This window comes from Carassius auratus, unplaced genomic scaffold (assembly GCF_003368295.1).
Source record: "Carassius auratus strain Wakin unplaced genomic scaffold, ASM336829v1 scaf_tig00040253, whole genome shotgun sequence".
Classification (NCBI taxonomy): Eukaryota; Metazoa; Chordata; class Actinopteri; order Cypriniformes; family Cyprinidae; genus Carassius; species Carassius auratus.
This window is the reverse complement of record NW_020526578.1, coordinates 1-16,350: the sequence shown is the minus strand read 5'-3', so window position 1 is coordinate 16,350 and position 16,350 is coordinate 1. Positions and strand designations below refer to the sequence as shown.

The window sequence follows — 16,350 nt, the reverse complement described above, 5'->3', positions numbered from 1 at the left end:
ATATCAGAGCAAGAGAACCACAAGACCTGATGAAAACATGCTGATTCAACAAAATCCAAGCAAAGGAGACAGATGTCACCCTGGAGGAGGCCGTGTGGTGGTGTGGCCTTACTAGCGGCTAGGACAACGAAATCAATGCGTGCCGCGTCAGCAGAAAGCACTTTGCTCCTAGTGGCCCTTATGAGGGCAGATCAGAAAAAAATAGACACACAGAAAATGAAGAAGTGAGATGAAGAAAGAAAAAGTGCGTAGATGAACCGAACTATGACTGGCCAAGGTGAAATTCTCCCCACAACTCATAATCCACTCGTTTACTCATGTCATTATTAACCTGTATGACAGACTTTCTTCTGTGGAAGGCAAAATATGCATGTCTCAATGGGGTGCAAAGTTGTTCTGACCCCTACATTCTTCAAAATCTCTTGAGTTGAAGAATGTGACACAGGAAAATATGTGAGGGCGAGCAGATGTTCTCAAGGAGATCTCCCTTAAATGTCTCAAACAAAACTCTAGCTTTGAATCTATTTCATGAACTTTCTCAAATCCCAGCTTGTCCTCGGAAGCAACTTTGTTTCCCAGCAGACTGATAAAACCTTTTCTTTTGTAGCGATAGGCTGCAAGTCTATCTGAAATAATGTGGTGACGTGATGTGGAATTATAATGCAAGCTTGGAACGACTTTACAGTCATTCAGTCGCTAAAACATTATCATCTTAGAATGTCTGACAGCCAATCAGAATAAGCATAATGCCATGCCAAAACTGACCAATCAGAGTATCACAAAGTGACAAATGAGAAATAAATGCATGAATAGCTGTTTTAAACCAAGATAAATAAGCTTTGATATATATTAAAGTCTAACCTCATGCATTTATGTACTGTGTGTACTCTATGTGTGTGTGTGTGTATATATATGAATGAAAGTACACTAAAAGAAAGTTAGAAATTTTGCCTTTGCAATTAAATTACATTTTTAATAAACAATAATAATAAATATAATTATTATTATTATTATGACAGTATTAAATTACACTTTTTCTTGCTTTTGTTTAGCATTTAATCAAGCAAATAAAAAATACAATAAATGAAACTAAACAACAACCATAAAATTACATACAAAAATATGTGTAGCAAATTACATAAAATACCCATAATTCTTTAAATAAATGTATATATACAAACATATATACACACACCCTTGCTTTCATTTAGCATTTTATAAAACAAATAAATAAATTACATTAACATTTTTATATTTAATTACATATGCATTTAATATATTTAATAATAATGCATTTTATAAGTATAATAAACAAACGTTTAACATTTATAATTTAAATAATGAAAAATAAAAAATAATGTAAAAAAGGAATTAAAAAAGGAATTGAAGGAACTGACATCTATGTAAATCAGCAGGTCATCACATGACCTAAAGCTGGATTTTCCTGGCACTTTCCTTCCTCTCTTTCTCTTTCTCTCTGCTTTGCCTGCCTCCCTCTCTCCCTCTCTCCCTCTCTCAGTGTGTGTATGTGTCGCTTGCTCTCGGGTCTCTCAGTTCTTAGAGCGGCTGGTTCAGGATGGATGTCTCATGCGCACACATACCATTGCTGAGCGCCGGACCCCGCTGCATCCCGTTGGCAGTGTGCGCATGAGTGTGTGTGTGCATGCATGTGTGCATGTGTGTGTGCGTGCGTGCGTGAGAGCGAGAGTTGTGGGGGAGCGCCGGTCTGGTAAAGACGAGTGTTTTGGGGCAGATCTCAGTGGAATCTCTCACTCTGGATGTGTAAGGATCACAGGAGCAGCGTCTGACCATACGTGTGTTACACGGAGAAACTTCCAGCATGGCAGACCCTGACGGACCCCAGCTACGCTGAGAGGGAAGACATGTGCTGGTCATCTCTCCCTCCCCTTCATCATCATCATCATCACCACTGAGCCGTGTCTGGAGGTGAGTCTCTGCCTTTACGTTAGAGCTCATATTTGTAATCACATTTAACCTTCTGGAAATGCACCTTCAGTCATTTCAGCTTGTGTATTCTCGATCATAATGCTTAGAAAACATACAAATACACAAGAAACTTGAACTGCAAAGTTGAACTGTGCTGCATTGAAGAACATCATCAGAACAAACACGCCGAGATCCTCTGTTCCTGCGGGGTCTCAACCGACCATCGCAATGCTTCGTTTGGCATTATTATAATCTTTTTATTTCAACCCACGCAGAGAGAGAGAGAGAGAGAGAGAGAGAGAGAGAGAGAGAGAGAGAGAGAGCTTATGGTGGTCTGAACTGTTAAACATTTAGAAACTGTGTTTTCAGGCTGTAGGTTAAATCAGGACTATTTCAGTGAAAAACGATCATTTGGGCATCATTTTCACTGCCTCACATTGAGTATGACGAGTATGACGTTCCATTTTTCTGTGAAACACAAAAGGAGGTGTTTAGCTGAATGTTCATGCTGCTCTTTTCCACACAATTAAAATGAACAAGCACAGAAGATATTAAACTGCAAAAAATAAAATAAAAAAAATCACACAAAAAATTAGTTGTGCATTATGTTATACTATATAAATATTTATTTCCTCTATACGTCAAAAGTTTGGAATCTTTTAACTTTTTTGAAGAAAGTGTCTTAAGCTCACTAAAGCTGCATTTATTTAATTAAAAATACATAAAAAAATAGGAGATTTTTTTTTATTTTTACAATTTTAATTATCTATTTTATATGTGACTATATTTTAAAATGTAATTTATTCCTTTGATGCAAAGCTAAATTATCAGCATCATTACTCCAGTTTTCTGTTACACAACATCCTTCAGAAATTGTTGCTTATTTTTTACTGTTACTTAGAATTTTAATTTAATTAGATTTTATTTATTATTAAGTAACTGCAGCACTGGTGAGCATTTGAGACTTCTTCAGTGGCGCCAGCCTGCATGGGTTCTTGCGCGTTTCACAATGCACATGAGTTCAGAGAGTGGTCACTACATGAATTGTAAAAAAAAAAAAATACACATTGAATACACATTCCGAATTATGTTTCAGAAACCAAAAGTAATACAGGTTTTCAAAAACATGAGGGTAAGTAAACAATGACAGGGTTTAGATTTTTAGTTGAACTAGGTCTTTAAAAGTCAATGGCTCAACTGAGCTGATGAAAGGCCCATAACAAGAGCATAATAGAGATAAATACTGCCTGTTAGCACTAGAGACCAATCCAACGCTCAGAGCACAAACCCATCGGCCACAAGTCAGGAAAAACCTCGCCAACACACACTCTAGTCTGTGTGTGTGTGTGTGTTTGTGTGTGTGAGAGAGAGAAAGAGAGAGAGAGAGAGAGAATGAGCATGAGAAGGATAAAGTGAGAGTTTTTCTGGGTTCTACTTAAAGGATCACAACTGTCATTTCTGTCTGAAACACTCCCATACTCAGTTTACTGTACATCCTCAATCAGATACCAGAGGAAACACAGAGAGAACGATGCATACTGAATTATGATGGTCAGTCACCTACTGTACAGTAAGCTGGGTGATTCACACAGTCACATTGGACAGAGAGAAGGACACAAAGACAGATAATTATTGAATGCCAAATTTACATTACTGAACTGCACTGTGAAAAGAATAAAAACAATAAATAAACAAACAACCAGTAATGAGCATAAGATTGACATATAACTCAACAGTACATAGATAATAGGCCTAAATAAGCTTTTCAACATCCAACCAACATGCATGACCTCTATGTTTTAAGAAATAATCCAGGACAATACATATCACAGATTCAATAGCTGATCGTTAAGAAGTCAAGAACAAGTCCAAGTTTAAGCCGAACACTAAAGCGTGCCGCAGTAAATGCCGTTCTGCATCAATATACGCTGCTTGACAAAGACAAAGTTGGAGGTCATAGATCTTGGCAGAGTTAGCAAACCCCACGCCACAGCCGAACACTTGAGACGCATTAAGAAACCTTTTGGAATCGGATCGTGACTCTGAGTCGTGAGGAGCCTAAAGACTCGCCGTGTCGCTCTTCACCTGCCTCACACACAGAAACAGCAGCCACGGACACGAGGAAGACAGATGCGGTCTTTAATGTGGTCATGGCTTTATTACCAGTGTGTTTGCTCACTGTATGAACGCAGACGAGGAGAGGTCCCAACAGTCCTGGAATCTAAAGAGATTCAGACTTTGATATTTCCATCTCGGCCTTATCAAGAGACCTGCTCCACGCAGCTGTTCTGACCAACAGTCGCCAGCTTGGGAAGAAACATCTGACCAATGGAAAAGTGATCAACTAAGAGTCTCTTTCCTGTGGCGTTCTCCGAAAACTGAGTATAAAACTGAACACCCAGCTCTGATGTTATACTGTACATCTGAACTTGAATCCAAACTGGATTCATCCTCAAACCCTCACTGAACCTGGGAAGAGAAGACTGAGAAACACAAAGCCACTAAATCAGATTAGACACTGACATTTCATCACAAAATGAGGAAATTAATATATTTTTTTTCTTCCATCCATCCTACTCTCCTTTTTTCTTTACCCATTGATCTTTATTTTTCCCTTTCAACATCCGTTAATCTTTCTTTCTTTGCTTCCTTCCTTCCTTCCATTGTCTACCTTACTTTCATTCCTTTTATCCCATCCATTTTTCAGTCTCTTTCCATCCATCATTTTCCTTTTGTTGCTTCTTTCATTTGTTACTTCTTTCTTTTTCTCTCTCCATCCATTTTTCTTTATTTTTCTCTCATTCATCTTTCTTTTCATCCATCCATCTGTTTCTTAACTGCCTGTCATTCATCTTTATATCTTGCCATGCATCCATCAATTGATCCATCCTTTCCTCCATCCATCCATCATCTTTTTCCTTGACATCAATCTATCTTTATTTCTATAGCAATCGATCAATCCATCCATTCATTTTCTTCTTCTGACATCCATCCATCCACCAGTTTTTCTTTCTTCCATCCATTTTCTCTTTCCTCATCCATTCATCTTCCTTTCTTTTCATCCATCAATCCACCCATCCATCCATCTTTTTCTTTCTTTCCATCCATCCATTTTTCTCTTTCCTGTCATCAATGCATCCATCCCTTTTTATTCCTTGCCCATCCATACATCCATCCATTCATAACATAATCTAACAATATTTATTTTAAACTGCTTTTGAATTACTTTTGAAATTTACTATTAATTGCTGAGTGAAAATAACTTCAAAGTAAACCCTACTACTTTTCAAACCCTACATTTTATTCTCAGTGCAAACATGGAGCGCACAAACACCTGAAAAATAATGCATTTACCCAGGGCACCTTGTGTACATCTAACAACAATCTCACACAAACACATGTATTGAGTGCAGTGTGTGTGTGTGTGTGTGTGTGTGTGTGTGTGTTCTGGTTACCTGGTCTCCAGCAGCAAACAATTTACAGATGCTACATCTGCACACCTTCATAAACCACACTGCACATTAAGCATCAGTGCTAATGTTTGCTGGCTGAATTAGTCTTGTTTCGATGTATAGCTGGAGGACAATCACACAATGCATCTCTGCTCTCATTCTCCATCCCGAATCTCACATTGTGGGTAATGGAAGCTGCACCCCGCTGTCTGAAACTCCACAGAGAGCCTCTCCATGACATTAACTGACAGACAGAGAGATAATACACTGCAGACAGTGCTAATCTGACCCCTCTCCTGAGCAGCAAAGTCTCGGTTAAACATCCACAAGAACCTTAATCAAAAATGTTTAAGAGCTTAGGCTCCGCATGTGTGTGTGTGTTTGTGTAAAGCTCTGGGGTGAGATGTTTTACTACTCAGCGTTGAGTCAGATACAGTTCCCTGTACACCAGCGACTTCCTCAAAATACTGCAGGTCTATCAGAGCTGAATACTAAATAGAGTAAAAGCTCTCAGCAAAGCCGGAGAAGAAATCCGTTCAGGGTCAGCGGGGCAGATCAGGCTCTGACTCCACTAAACGCTTTGATTCATTTCCACTTTCATTTGAAACACACATTATTCATATTATTAGACTATATAGTGCATCAAATCTTTACACTTTAGTTCACAAATCAGATTTGGATGTATAGTGATCTGTTTTCTATAGATCTTTACTGTTGTCGTGGGCTTGTGTTCTGAACCAAATGTGAGGAGATATAAAAGACCATGTAGCGCTGATAATCCTTCCACATCTCTCTATCGATTGGTCCTCATGGTCTGCACACACAAAAACAAACCGTGTAGTCCAGCTGACAAACACATGACTCTAGAGAGCTGCTTCCTTTCAGGGAATCAGAAACATACCATGCAACTGGTCTAGTACAATTCAGAAACAAACGACTATTATGAGCAGAATAAAGATTCATTTGTCTTTCGAATCGACACACACAGCACAATCAGCTCATTCTAATTCACAAACAAATGACTCGCATGTACCAATCATTTTTTAGCTCATCCAAAAACATATGCCACACTCAGCCTTATCAAATACTCAGACAAATGACTTTTTTGAACTGAAGTTAGAAGGAATATATCAAAGAGTCAAACTCAAAACATCAAAAAATCATCTCAGAGACGATTATACAGGAGATAGATAATCTACTGATTCTGAGAATATTTGTTTTTAGCACATTAATAATATACAGAACATTTAGAACAGTCCATTTCAAAAACAAATGACTCCTATAAATCATTCATCTCTATCTATCCATCCATCCATCCATCCATCACATATGGCACCATCCACATAATCCAAATCACAAATGACTCATATGAACTGATTCTTTTAACAAATCAAAAAGATTCAAACTCAATTACCATATTGAATCAATCAGTCAAACGAATCCTTCACAGCAACTAATTACATTTCAGCTCATAAATCTTCATATCTGAATGCACATGATCTACTGTTTGTCAATGACTGAATGAAAGTGAGCCGTCCATCTCTCCATCCGTCTATGCTATCATTAGTAAATGTGCACAGCAATAGTCCGAAATGTCATAATGCTTCATCTTCAGAGCTTCAGTGAGGTGGCGGGGCATTATGCTTGATGAATGCGTATTTAAAGGACTAACAAGCAGGGCAGATGTGATGATCTCTGAGCTTTCGCTGCAGTAAAGTCAGCGTTTAAAGAGTCTTCTCTCCACCTGAGCGTAACGCTTTACAGACCGGCTAAAGAGATGCATCTAATGGAAGGACAGCAAGCGCACTAACTCTAGTCTGACAGCGCCGCATCATTAAAGTGTTCTAGCATCAGAGAGCCACAATTATTAGAAGCACAATCCTCTAATAGCAGCCGTTCAGATGGACGGCCTCATCTTATGGCATTAGAGAAACGATTAACGGACAAAGGATTTGACTCCATACTCTGGCTTTAATGCAGAAGGGATCATACTCACAATATCCGCCATACCATCACAAACACAATGTTATACTTTGCATATCTGTAGTCCATCGTGCACACAAATACATTCTAACACACAAAAATTATTTCATTTTCTTCAAACGTAGAACTATCGTTCTATCCTTTTTACTGAATCAAAAACATAGATCAATTAAAAAAAATATTTTATACTTTGTACTTCATAAAATTCAAATAATGCAAACTATTTAAAAATGTTCAAATAATGTTTTCCTTTCCTTTTTTTCTCTTTTTTTTTTTTACTAAATTAATGTTTATTTTCATTCAATGCAGCACCGTATCGACTGTAGAGAATACAAATACTTAGAAATAATTAACACAAATATATTTTGTAATAATAAAAATGCCGCATGAAGGCTTCTGAGTAATGAATAGATTAATCTGCTATTAAAACATCTCTGTATTAGCATGATACAGCACAAGAGTTACAAGAGAAGAAACTGATGGTTTGGTTGAAATGATTGACATAAAAAACCATCATCTGATGAAAAGTGCTGAAAACAGAGACTGTTTTAACTACATCCTGGTCATATTACACATGCATATGAACTCTTTTTCTGTGTCGAATGTGAACGGGCCTCATTCTGAGAAAGCACACTAATAATATCCTGCAGGGGGAATCACCAGGAGAAAACCCAGCAGACAAACCAAATAAATAAATAACAGAAAGGCAGCAGCTAAAGCTGGATTAGGGTGAGCTCTCGGCCCCACACGCTTTCATTTGTTCCTGCAGTGTTTTAGGACACCCTGTGCTCAACAACACATGCTCCTGTCAGCAAGAAAAGAAAGAAATCGAGCAGGGAAGGGATTTCCTGTTTTATTAACGCTCACAGATGTAGGAGGATGAATATGAGATATGACCTGAGGTTCCTGTAAAATGCTACGAGTCCAATTTAATTAACCAATTTAATTTGATCTGTTATCAAACCAGAAAGCACATTCTTAACATGCACATTACTAGATGGCCAAATTAAACCCCTCATCCTGACTGCGCTTGAGGAAACGAGCCAGAACACATTAAACACCTCGATCAGAAAACACACACAAGCTGCAGGTCAACACTGGAGAAGCACATGAAGGTCCTGAAAACTCAAAAAATACAAAGCTCTTTTCCATCAATTTCTGACAAAGCATCACAAAAGTAATCCACAAGTCAAAACTCAAGACAGCCAGCATTGTGTGAAGAAAAGACAAATAAAGGTTGTTTTTCACTGAAAATATTAATCTTCAAACGAATGGTCAAAGACAATGAATGTGATGCACCACATTACTTTCAAGTGCAAAAGTAATAATAATAATAATTTTAATCATTGCAAAAAATCTGAAGGTCAGTGTTTCGCTAAATTTGTAATAACAAAATAAAAATAACATTTTAATATTGCTTTGGTAAAGAAATTACCTAAATGTAAAAGTTCAATTAAAATAAAAATAGATTATATTAATTCAACTAAAATATTCCCCTTTGAATTTTGGTGCAACCACCATTTTATTTTTCTAAATATAGTAATAATATATATATATTTTTTTTTTATTAAATAGAAAAAAGAAGATCAAGGATTATTTAAATTTCAATACTACCACAACTAATGTGGTGCAAATCACACTTCTCTTTAAGTAATACTGTTAATAAAAAAAAAAAAAAAAAAAAAAAAAAAAAACAGACATCCTTCTGAAAACACTTTTTTAAAAGACTAGTACATCTTGGAGAGTAGGAAGATAAATCAATAAGGAATGGGGAGAGACACTAAGGTCTCAGATGAAAGTTTACAGGTCAGTTCACTTGATTTTTGGGGGAAACTGAAGAGGAAGGAGGACAAGTTGTCCATTCATCCATCCATAAGAGTGTGTTTGAACTCCTCTAGTTAGAGTTGGCATGAGAAAGCAGCAGTGTTAGGCAGATGAACATGTCACCAGGAAAAATGAAGAGCTTGCTGTAGAACACAGAACTAAAGGTTCAGGCGACGTCGATGAATTACGATTCACCGTCTTACAACCAAAGCCTGCAGAGACTCACGTGTGACTGAACAGATGTGGCTCTTTAATTGAAGACACACAAACAGTAGCGACTCTCGTGCTTATATACATGTCTGCTGGTCTGTACGCTTCACACAACACATCATGATCTACAGTGATTACCATTCACAGCCAGCTGTGACTTCATTACATATCAACTTGAGACGAACCGTTCACACATCTCACGTGTGGCTGTTTGTATTATAAATGACACATAGATGCAAGATTTACTGAACAATGAGCCTTTTCCAGAAGAATGGCTGTGCTCTTTGCGGAGACATTGCTACTTACGTAGTTGCTAGATGCCAAGTTCTCTAGATCAGGGTCAAATTAGCAATAGAGTCATCAGTGTGAATTTAAATTTCATTAGCCACAACCACCAGCAAGTTGAATTGCAATTTAATTTGTAGACTAATTAAAAGGTAATGCATTCTGGGAATTGAAGTTTGCTTTCACCATGATATTAATTAAATATGATAATATATATTACAAAATACAAATTAGGTAGTATTTCTGTCCATCCATCCCTCCACAAAATATCCAAACCTTCAAAATATAAAAGGCTAACATTTTAAGTTAATCGTTTAGCTTTTCAAGTACAAATAAAACTAATTAATTAAAATACCAATATATATATATATATATATATATATATATATATATATATATATATATATATATATATATATATATATATATATATATATATATATATATATATATAATAATTAAGGCTGTATAAATTTAAATTCAGTTTAATTTTACCTTTCAAATTAATGTTTGTTTTAACTTCAGAATTAGGTATAATATTGATAATATATTAATAAAATATTGTTATTTTTATTTTTCTTGTTGTTATTATCAAAAGATATTTAATAATTAGAATTAAATTATGATTTCCTTACTGTACATTCATATTTAAACTGCAATCATGGTTGCTACCTCAAATTTAAAATTCTAAACTGAATTAGAATTTAATTTATTTTGATAAAGCATTCTCAATTCAATTAAGGATGCATAATAATAATAATAATAATAATAATAATATTAATAATAATAATAATACATAATTAACTATTACAGTAATTTATTTCCATACATTTAAATTGCCTTTCTGTTTGCTACCAAATTCAAATTCATTTACTTGAAAAATCGTTCTCAATTCAATACAGAATGGTGCATAAAATAAAATCCAATAATATAAAACTCGGAATGAAACACAACCCTGGAAGCTTTGCAGTTGCTTTGTCGCTATACAGTTTTTCGTCCAAATCTTATGTTCAGTCGCTCTAGCCGCGTGATTCGAGGGTACGCTCATATCTCGAACGCAAACAGTCAACTCAAAGCATGACTAACAGCAATAGTTATTCTCGCCATATCAAGCAGCACTAATGAAAGCAGTGTGCAAATAAAATCACTTTTTTTAAGTTTACCGTCTTCCACCTTTCATTTCAGGGTCTTCAAAGATAAAGCTGATTTTCAAGAGCTCAGGTTGACAAAGTCCAGGAAGAGAAAACCACTCGACTGTTGCTAAGATACCACAATATCAAACACCAGGCAACTGTGAAAATATAATTTGATGAATTAATTCTTTAGAGTCTTATGTAAATAAAGTCATGCTTTGTTGTTTACATAATCCCAGGGCTGCTAATGCTTCTTTGGGGGGACTCGAGCCATCAGCAGTACCCTTTCTGATTAACTGAGTTGGAAATGCATTTGGGATGGGCTTTCCCTGACAACCGGGTTACACTAGTAATACATCACACTCAGAAGAGAGCGGGAACGAGGAGGAAGAGAGATGCCTACGATGTTTAGACAACTGCGGATTCGATTTAAAGTATTAATACAATCCCATGACTCCTAGCAGCCGTATCGATCTCGTTTGCGTGTTGTTCGGCCAGCACATGTTTGGCTGTTGTATTGAAGGTTTGTAATGATATCTGCAGCTCACATCGATCCCGAATGGGTCAGGAAGACGGCTAGTTGCCGAGGGTCTGTCACCACCAGTTTATCTCACCTTCCTCGAGGCCCTTAACAAATGATTTACAGTAATAGACATAATCCAATAGCGCAGAAAGCATTAGAGACGCTCAACATGACACTCCTGTAGAAAGTGCAGCTAAGTAATCTGAGATCAACCTGCTGCTAAAGCCGCAGAGGAATCCACACTCCATTAGATTACATACTGTTGAATTTTGATAACATATGCTGTTCCTGTATGGATTGTTATTCTGCTGTCTACACATGTGCATGAGAAACCTATTCCAGACTATTCCAGGAGTAACGTGAGCTTTTTTTTGGCTTATTGAAGACAACACAAACACACACCAGCTTGTTCTCAAATCTAATTGGCTGAGAGTATTTTCACGTTATGTTATATTCTAGTAATAACAGCACTCCAAACGTTTCACCATTTGGATCACTCAACTCACAGCATTTTTCAAAGCGAGTGTCATGGCACACCCAAATCAAATATAATTTGACAAATAGTACTGTTTTTGTTCCACAGAATGTAATTTTAAGAGTTTTTAGGCAGAATGTACTTGTTTAGGCTTCAAATATGCGGTCGATTAATAAAGATGCCATTGATTTGAAAATTTGCTTTGATGTTTTTCGGAGATGTGAGCTTCCGCTGAGAGCACCCTCATCTCGATCAGATCTTCTGGAATTTGCCACTGAAGTCTCTATCGTGGTTAAACATGGGACATAAGTAGTTTGGGGTAAATTGGCTAACAGGCAGTTTTTGGATCTCACTGAGTAAATTAGAAAAATAAAGTATGTTTTCTAATATAGATAGATGGATACAGATGTAGGTAGCTAGGTAGGACATAGAGACAGACAGAGACATAAAGAAAAAGAGAGAGATAGAGAGATAGATAGACAGATAGACAGACAGACAGATAGATAGATGCATACCTACATACAGCATCGACACACTCCCATATTTCCAGAAAAGAATGCACAAATCAAGGCACTAAAAAAGGCAGTTTGACACACAGGCCTCGTAGGGAAGCTGGGAGTGTTTGTCAGGGCGATGATGCTGAATCACAGGGCAAGCAGTGTCTCTCTTTCTATTAGTTAGCTGAGGGATGGTGAACTCCAGGGAGGTAGACAGATGACATGCTTTCACTCCTATCATTCTCCTTGTGCGCGGTCGCTCCAGAACACACAAGATTAAGAGATGCAATTAACTGTCAGAGACAAACAAGTCATGGGCTAAGACAACACTCATGAGATTGCTCCATAAATTTCATCACAAACAAACCGAGCAGGTTAGTGAACGAAAGGACGTTAATTTGCTGTATGAAATGTTCATAGAGTCTGGGGATGAAGGATGTTGCAGCTGTGCCCTTTTCTGGTTCCATGACTGATTATTTTCACATTTGTGTCAGATCATTTAAGCACAGAAATCTAAACTACTAATACAACTGCATGCAATATACAGCTACTAAAGGCAAGTGGGAAGTGGTTAGAGAGTTTGACTCCTAAGCTCTAAGGTTGTGGGTTCGCGTCTCGGACCGGCAATACCACGACTGAGGTGCCCATGAGCAAGACATCGAACCCCCAACTGCTCCCCGTGCACTGCAGCATAAATGGCTGTCCACTGCTCCGGATGTGTGTTCACGGTTTGTGTGTTCACTGCTGTGTGTCTGCACTTTGGATGGGTTAAATGCAGAGCATGAATTCTAAGTATGGGTCACCAAAAAAATTACTTTCCCAACTAATAATATTGTGTTTGCAGGAACCATGGTGAGCAAGGACGCTGGTAAATGCATGCTCACCAACTCTGAATCTGACTCCGAGGCAACGGCAACCTCCATGGCCCTGGAGGTCAAAGGATCATCGGACGACAGCCGACATGTGCGCAAACGCAACAAAGCCCTTCAGGTGCGCTTCAAGGACATCTGCGAGGCACAGAATGAACAGGCTGCTGCGGCCCGAGGGGGAAAGCCGGTCTACAAGGTGGCTTACCGCAAGTACATGACTGTCCCAGCTCGCAGATCAATCCCCAATGTCACTAAAAGCACCGGAGTCCAAACATCACCGGACCTTAGGAAGCGTTACCAGACTTTTCCATTTGACCGGAAGAAAGGACATACGGTCAAGCATTCCGCTGTTGTGGAGAGCTATAAGGATCAGGACGATGGGTTTGTTATTGATGTAAAGAGGGCGAAAGCTACCGAGGCAGGTAGGGAGTGTGTACCCACTCAAAATGTGAGGAAAACAAGAGCATTAATGCACACCAGCAAATGTGTCGCAACTATAGAGCAACACCCACAAGCCAGGGACTGTGTGGAGAGAACAGACGGACCGTGTCCGGATGCTTTGGTTCTTCCTTGTGCGACAGATGGGTCCGCAGTGGGAACAGACAACTCGGACTATCAGATTTGTAGCGTCAGAAGTAAACCCAGTAAGGGCTTCCAGAGAGACTCTGGAACTCTTGATCGCTCAGGCAAGCTGCAGTTGCTGAACTCTGGGGAGAGCGGTGGGAATATTCTAGAGGATTCCTCTTCCAAAGTGATGGGTCCTATTGCATGGAACTCTCTCACGCAGGTGGAATGCCTGGAGAGTCCGTCCGAGCGGAGCAAACGCAAGAAGACTCTGCAGCTCAATGGCCTGCAGTCGCAGACGCTGCCGCGGAGCAGTTGCACGACGCAGGTCCAGTGCCACATGGGCACGCTGTCTGCTCGACCACTGCGGGCCATGGAGGCGGCGGTACCACTGACTCCAGTCTCCACGAAAGCCGTTCCTATGCCCGCGCCTCCATGTAGGGGCAGCACAGGAGCAGAAACTATACAGACGGAGAATGAGGCGTGCAAGCAGGTAGTGCCTGTCAATCAGGATGGGGATGTTAAAGCGCAGCTCCAGGCCATGGAAAACATGATCAGCTCCAGCCAGGAAACCATCAAAGTGCTGCTGGGTGTCATTCAGGAGCTGGAAAAAGGAGAAGCTCATAGAGAAGGGTAAGATGATGTATTTTAACCAGCATGCAAAGAGAAAAAATAAAAATAATATGCCAAAAGAACCGCATCAAACAGAATTGCAATTTCCCACAGGTTTCCCAAAACAGGTCAAATGCAATGTGTTGAAGCACAATGGATTACTTTGGTTGTTTCGATATGCATGGCATACAAAGAAACTAATCCAAGAAAGAAAATATCACGTCAGTCCCATGTATTGTTTGGTTTTCAAACTGCAATAGCAGGTCTAACTAGGAAGGATGAGTACAGCTCTGTTTGGTTAGCAAGACTCCAAGGGAAGCACTCTATTTCATAAAAATAAAATTCTGTGCCAACAGAACTACACCAAGCAGAAGTGCATTTCTTCATAGGTTTCCCCAAGGTGTTGAAAGTGTCATTGAGCCACAATGCACATTGTTCAGAAAGTTGACCTAAAGGAGGATTACACTGGATAGCTCGATGCATAGAATAGAATAGAATAGAATATATTACTTCATTTTTCATGTATTGATTGGTTCTCAAACAGCTAAAGTAGGTCAAATTTGGATGGATGAGTGCATCTTTGGTTGGTTAGCAAGACTACTGTATATGGGAAGGCAGAAGCAGAATTGCATTTCCAAACAGGTTTCTCCAAACATTCACAACAAATGCCACCTGCAATGTGTTAAATGTGCAAGTGAACCACAATACATATTTTTTTTTGTAAAGATGACCTAAAAGCTGGTTCATTTTGGTTTTGTCCTGTGCGTTCATGCATTGACACAAGAAATGTTTTCAACACAGAAAACAATACATCAGGTAGCCCTAATGTGGATAGGATTGAGTATAGCTTTAATTGGTTAGTAACTTTAAGTGTAGCACATTGTTTAGAAATTCTGTGACGTAGTAATTGAAAAATCCACAATGCACGCCAATATACAAACTACAATGTGAACCACAATGCACAAAATAAAATTGTGCCAACAGAACTGCACTAAGCAGAATTGCATTTCCTTACAGGTTACACTAAACATCTTCAACACATGCCAACTACAATGTGTTGAATGCTCCAACGAACGATTGTACACTGTTTGGAAAGTTGACCTAAAATTGATGACTTTGGTTGTCTCTATGGTTTTCTAAACATTAAATAACCTCCAAGAATTGTTAAACTGACTGCTATAGCAGGTCTAATTAGGATGTATAAGTGAATCTTTGGTCGGTTAGCAAGACTTCAGGGGCAACGCTCTTTTTCATATTGACTTTTATCACCTTGCATTCAACATGGGAAATTTGCTAGAGGCCTTCTAAATACTACTTACTTAATGATGCCAAGAGCCTTCTACTTTCGAGAGTGCCTATTTAATCTAACAATTGAATCCGCTCCAAATCGGGGCAGAGGCATTAAGCAATGACAAACCTTTTTTAAGAGAGTAGAAAAAGACAATAAAATGTACTGTACCTCACAAAGAAAAGGATTATGCAGTATATTTAGATGAAATGAACAAGTCCGAATGGGAAATATAACAGACACTAACTAGTAAGCTACACAAGCAGGATATTTACATGCATAACAGCTGAATATCTACAGTCAGAGCCAATCAATGATAAACCAGCTCATTCCCACAGCAGGATATCATGCAAATCAGCCTAAACTATCGCTTTAAAATATTCCAATGCCACATTTGGCTTTATCCCACCCAGCTAAGCATAACATACTGATTAGTTCAGCATTTACACACAAAAAAACTGTACTACATTGAGTAAGCCCCTTATGAGATCAGTTTGCATGCAATTTAGAGAGAAACAGAAATTCACTGATCAAGTAGATGATCAGGAGACTAGACAAAATCATCATGAGGATGATTAGAGATCTGCTCAAGCACAAACTCTGAGATTCACTGGACAATGGGCCGTTGACTGATCAAAACAACATTTAGCATAATAAACACATTATCCGATGCATTATTAATTGAAGA

The 16,350-nt window shown here is 38.3% G+C and overlaps 1 protein-coding gene across 2 annotated transcripts; it reads left to right on the top strand.

Annotated features, from left to right (window-relative positions):
* The first annotated feature begins 1,515 nt into the window (after positions 1–1,515).
* LOC113084565 (protein FAM196A-like) lies at positions 1,516–14,844 on the top strand. 2 transcript variants are annotated; one of them, XM_026254896.1, is made up of 3 exons: positions 1,516–1,947; positions 13,174–14,395; positions 14,489–14,844. In XM_026254896.1, exons 2-3 carry the CDS (start codon positions 13,179–13,181, stop codon positions 14,706–14,708), a joined length of 1,437 nt encoding a protein of 478 aa, XP_026110681.1. In that variant the 5' UTR covers positions 1,516–1,947; positions 13,174–13,178; the 3' UTR covers positions 14,709–14,844. The 2 variants fall into 2 exon arrangements, with proteins under 2 accessions (XP_026110681.1, XP_026110683.1); XM_026254898.1 differs by lacking the exon at positions 14,489–14,844 and having other exon boundaries at positions 13,174–14,458.
* The last annotated feature ends 1,506 nt before the right edge of the window (positions 14,845–16,350 follow it).

Excerpts from the sequence above, each read along its gene's own strand:
- LOC113084565 (XM_026254896.1), top strand. The coding sequence starts at position 13,179 with ATGGTGAGCAAGGACGCTGGTAAATGCATGCTCACCAACTCTGAATCT. Across the intron at positions 14,396-14,488 it reads GGAGAAGCTCATAGAGAAGG|GTTTCCCAAAACAGGTCAAA; the intron begins GTAAGATGATGT and ends AATTTCCCACAG.